The following is a 5,432-nucleotide window of genomic DNA, read 5'->3' as shown; positions in this document are numbered from 1 at the left end:
CGTTAACTAGATATAGAGGTTGTAAATTCTTGGTGAATAATAATTTTTTAAAACATCATTATACAAAAGAACTAGATATATTCATTTTTGTGAGTAATAAATGTGATTTTTTTTAAAGTCAGATTATTTTATTTTTTAACTTTGTAAACTGTAACAGTTAGATTCTATTTTTTTTAATTTCTATTTACATAGCTAGCAAAATAAACAACACAATAAAATTACGATAACTAGATCACATTTTATAGATTGTCAATGTTAAAAGTTTTGAAAAATAAATTCAATATTCACGCATCATGTGGGTAAAAGACCTAGTATATATATATAATTGTATCAATATTTATTGTTCGACTACAAGTCGTTAAAGCCGGTCTTCCTCTTCTTTAGTTCATTGAATCAACAATGATAAAGATTATATCTTTTCCTTAAATACAAATAACATAAATCTTGCTTAAAATAGCATAACACAAACTATTTCCAAAATAAATTGCCTAAAATTAGAAAGACAAAATGATGCAAATTTATCATTTCGGTGAAGAACTCTTGTTTGTCGGGTAAAGTATCTATTTTTTGCCACAAATATATATAATAACATCCACAATCTTGGGAAAAACTTGTGTCTAAAATTAGTTTTCCATGTCTAAAGTCCCATTATTTTCTCTTTCTTGTTTGAATTTATAATGTAATTCTTTTCCTCTATTTCTTCTTTTTCGTTACAAATTTCCAATTAAATGAGTTAATAATATCATATCTTTTATTGACTTTGAGTTGTTTAATTCATCTTTGATGGTTAATCTTGTTGATTAACCATTAATCTGCTATTACCCTCTGTTGTGTTCAACTGTTCATTATCTTTCAGGTAATTTATATTTTGATCATTTTATTATTATTGGTTTTTTTTTTCATTATCAAGTGCCAATATGCAAAGTGGGTTTTGAGAATTGTAAATTTGTAAAAGAATTGGGTATGTAACTATTTCAAATTATTGTAATTATTGATTTTATGACCAGCATTTTGTTTTATTTTGGTTTACTTATTATTGTGAGGAAGTATCATCAATATTATAACAATCTTTTAATTATATAAGCAAAAACATGTATACTGAGTTAGTGATAATTAGGAGGCGTTTTGAGTTATGCTTTGATTTGATAGAAATATTTAAGTGTGGTGATTGATCATTTGCTTGAACCAAATTTTGAAAATATTTATGTATTACATATTTTTACCATTTGATTCCAAACATGGAAATATTTGTGGATTTATTATGATACATATATGCGTAGACGTTTTAATTTATGTTTGTAAACGGTTATTGCAACTTGATGAAACCGAGTGTAAAAATAGGTATTTAATTGGTTGATGAGAGTATGAAATGTTAAGGTAAATTTACATTCATATAAATAATTAGTTTTGTCTTGTAGGAAATTGATTTGGGGCCGATACTTGTGAGAGGATAAAGTAGATAATGTATATGAGAGGAGGCTCCAATTTTCTTATGAAATTGTAATGGTAGCATCCTCTCTGTTTAAGAAATATAAATGGATTTAAGTGAAGGGTACAAGACTAACGATCACACGGAAGAAGTTTATACGGATTCAGAAAGTGTGGATCCCTCATCGGTTTCTTCGTTAAGAATCTTGACGTCTCCAAGATCTCCGAAGGTTCGGCAAAGCAAAGATAGCCCAATAAGAGGGAGTCCTACAAATGGTGTTAGCCCAAGAAAGAACGATAGGCGTGCGCATACTGGAATCGATGCTCATCCTAAGAAAGGTTTAACATTTTACTTGTATCTTTGCTATTAAGGGATTTTTATTTTTATTTTTTACAAATGAAAGTGGTTATAGCCAGGCATCCCTGATGATGATTGTTTGACAAGTTATACCTGACAGAAATCAAAATTTTGAAGATTTTTGTTAGTTGCATGTAGCCACTTACATGATGTTTTTGATCAAAGGGGTTCTCACAATGATATCTCTCTGCAGGTGGTTGTGGAGGAAAAGGGACATGGGTAGGATTACTTGATGTGGATGGCAATTGTTTTGTTGATATTAATGACCCAAACTACAGTAGTACCGAGGTATGTGTTTCTTCTTTTATGAAAATTCAACTTTTATTAACTTTGGTATGGTTCAGGAGGATTAAGTGATCTGGATATCATTTTTTTAGTAGTCCGGAGATCATATTTATATTAACAATAAAATATAATCCAAATAGTGTCTAAAATAAAAAGGTTCAATTTATAATGGTAACTAATGTGAGATAAGTGCATTGTTTCAGGAGAATGATGCAACAGTTAAAAAAGTTTGTTCGCGATTTGAGATGTACAAGAAGAAAGTTATAGTTATTGTTGAAGAATACTTTGCCACTGATGATGTTATCTCAGCTGCGAATGAGTTAAAAGATCTTCAAATGCCGAGCTATAGTTACTATTTTGTGAAGAAACTTATCTCTATGGCAATGGATCGCCATGACAAAGAAAAAGAAATGGCTGCTGTTCTTTTGTCCTCTCTCTATGCTGATGTTATCGATCCCCGACAAGTATATAAAGGTTTTCGTAAGCTCGTTGAATCTGCAGATGATTTGATTGTAGATATTCCTGATACTGTTGATATTCTAGCATTGTTTTTAGCTCGAGCTGTTGTAGACGATATACTTCCTCCTGCTTTCTTGAAAAAAGAAATGGATGCTTTGCCAGGTGGTGCAAAGGGTATTGATGTTATTAAGCGCGCTGATAAGGGTTATTTGTCGGCCCCATTACATGCAGAAGTTATTGAACGACGGTGGGGTGGTAGCCAGAATAAAACTGTTGAGAATGTGAAGGCTAAAATTGACAATTTGTTAGTCGAGTATGTAGTTAGTGGTGATAAGAAGGAAGCCATTCGATGCATAAATGACTTAAAGGTCCCGTTTTTTCATCATGAGATCGTGAAACAGGCAATCATTATGGCAATGGAACGAAATAAGGTCGAGGGTAAACTTCTTGATTTATTGAAAACTGCTTCTGAGGAATGTTTGATAAATTCAAGTCAGATCTCAAAAGGGTTCACACGAATCATTGACTCTATTGATGATTTATCACTTGATATCCCAAATGCTAAAGAACTTTTACAATCTTTGATCTCAAAAGCAGCATCAGAGGGATGGTTATGTGCTTCATCCTTAAAACAAGTTTCATCTTCTGAAAAGAATTTAGTTGAAGATAGCATAATGAAAGTGTTTAAAGCAAAAGCTCAATCTATAATCCAAGAGTACTTTTTAACGGGTGATGTTTTGGAAGTAAATAGTTGTTTAGAATCAGAAAATCTTTCTTCTATACCTGAATTGAAAGCAGTTTTTGTGAAAAGGTTAATTATGTTGGCGATGGAGAGGAAAAAGAGAGAAAAAGAGATGGCTTCAGTATTGTTGTCCTCATTATATTTCCCAGCCGATGATGTGGTTAACGGTTTCACGATGTTGATTCAATGTGCAGATGATATTGCTTTAGATATTCCGGTTGTTGTGGAAGATTTGGCTATGTTTTTAGCTCGAGCAGTTGTTGATGATGTTTTGGCCCCTTTACACTTGGAGGAAATTGGGGGTCCTTCCGTGAAACTCGATTCCATTGGAAACCAAGTCTTGAAAATGGCTCGTTCACTTCTTAATGCTCGGCTTTCGGGTGAACGTATTTTAAGGTGTTGGGGTGGTGGAGGAAGTTACACAAACGGATGGGCGATAGAAGATGTTAAAGATCAAATTGGTAAACTTTTGGAGGAATTCGAATCGGGTGGAGGCACACGAGAAGCGTGTCGATGCATAACTGAACTGGGAATGCCGTTTTTTCATCATGAGGTTGTTAAGAAATCATTGGTGACAATTATCGAGAAAAAAAATGATCGAGTTTGGAGGCTTCTCAAAGAGTGTTTTAACACAGGAATTATTACCCAAATACAAATGACTAAAGGGTTTGGAAGGGTGGCTGAATCACTTGATGATTTGAGTTTAGATGTACCCGATGCTAATAAGCAATTTGGATTGCTTGTCGAAAGGGCTAATGCCGAAGGATGGTTGGACACGTCTTTTAGTTTCAACAAAGCAGCTCATCCGATGGAGAATGGGTATCATACTCGAAATGTTTAGTTTTAGTATTTGGTTTTAGTTGAGAACGAAAATTTTGGAAAAATTGAGAATAAATGATTCTGAATTTTACACAGGTATGGATATAATACTCATATGAAACGGTTAAGTTTGATACAAATTACTAACTTCATGTTACTTGTAGACTTGAATGAAACTATGAATCTCAAATGTGTCATATTAGTGATGAAAAGAATTTTACTATTTGATACACAAGTTGCATGTTCTACAAAAATGTTCCTAGGACAACGTATTATCGAATGCAAATATACCATATCAAATATTGAATGAACTTTTATCAACAAGTATACATTTTAATGAGATTTATGCGACTACACTAGTGTCAACTGTATACAAGTGTTGCGAGTGATAAAGGAACTTGTATGTGTTGGAATATGATCACGTAAAATGAACGTATGTCCGGAAAGTATTTAAGCATACGGGGTCACATCTCAACGTGAATGTAACTATAAATTAATTAATATATTAAATGTAATTTATTAATTAATTTGATCACGAAAAACTAACGGAGGTCCATTAAAAGAGTTAAAAGTTAACGGTACTTAACTAACAGACTTAACGGAGGAGAGTTGGAATTAGGAAACGATTAGGAGGCCCTCTAGAATGTTCCTAGAGGGGCTGGTCGAACTAGGAGAAGGAAGGGGTTTCACAAACCCTAAACTTGGTCATCAAGTAAACCTAATCCTATAAATAGAGGTCTAAGTTAATTGTTTTCTACACATTCATTAGGTTTTCTAAAACCCTAAAAATCTCTTCTTCTCTCCTCTTCTCTCTTGGTTCGATCGACTACATCATCACAAAAGGGTTTCGGGGTTTTGTTTGGGTCGAATTAAGAAGCTAGTAACAAAGGGTTGTTCGGTTCGTGATCAAGTACTAGCATACATACATTCCAACGTTGTGTGTGCAATCGTAGAGAGGTTTAATTCAAACCTTATCATAAAGGTTTCTTGCTTATTCTCTCCAATTTAAGGTACACGTTTTCTATCTTGGTTAATTAATTAAACTATATAGATCTTGTCTTCCGTTGCGTGCTTTGTGATTTGTTTGATAATAGTTATATAACTCAATAGTGGTATCACGAGCCTACTATGTATATTTTTTGATTACCAATAGATCAAAACTTGAAGGGGGGTTAGGGTTCTTGATTTTAAAAATTTCGATTATATATATATATATATTGTTAAATTGATTTTGTAATTTTATTACATTATTTAAATTAGAAAAAGGTTTTATTTAATATATATATATATATATATGGATCGAAAATTTTTCCAGAAAATAAAAAATAAAAAAAGTTATTT

The 5,432-nt window shown here is 32.4% G+C and overlaps 1 protein-coding gene across 2 annotated transcripts; it reads left to right on the top strand.

Annotated features, from left to right (window-relative positions):
* Positions 1 to 450: 450 nt before the first annotated feature.
* LOC122607329 (MA3 DOMAIN-CONTAINING TRANSLATION REGULATORY FACTOR 2) lies at positions 451 to 4,267 on the top strand. Of its 2 annotated transcripts, none has more exons than XM_043780283.1 (4): positions 451 to 551; positions 1,419 to 1,767; positions 1,980 to 2,074; positions 2,275 to 4,267. In XM_043780283.1, the coding sequence occupies exons 2-4, from the start codon at positions 1,536 to 1,538 to the stop codon at positions 4,111 to 4,113; spliced, it is 2,166 nt and encodes a 721-aa protein (XP_043636218.1). In that variant the 5' UTR covers positions 451 to 551; positions 1,419 to 1,535; the 3' UTR covers positions 4,114 to 4,267. The 2 variants fall into 2 exon arrangements, with proteins under 2 accessions (XP_043636218.1, XP_043636219.1); XM_043780284.1 differs by lacking the exon at positions 451 to 551 and adding an exon at positions 720 to 856.
* The last annotated feature ends 1,165 nt before the right edge of the window (positions 4,268 to 5,432 follow it).

The sequence above is a fragment of the Erigeron canadensis genome, chromosome 7 (genome assembly GCF_010389155.1).
Source record: "Erigeron canadensis isolate Cc75 chromosome 7, C_canadensis_v1, whole genome shotgun sequence".
Classification (NCBI taxonomy): domain Eukaryota; kingdom Viridiplantae; phylum Streptophyta; class Magnoliopsida; order Asterales; family Asteraceae; genus Erigeron; species Erigeron canadensis.
The sequence above is the reverse complement of the archived record's forward strand: the minus strand, read 5'-3'. Positions and strand labels throughout refer to the sequence as shown.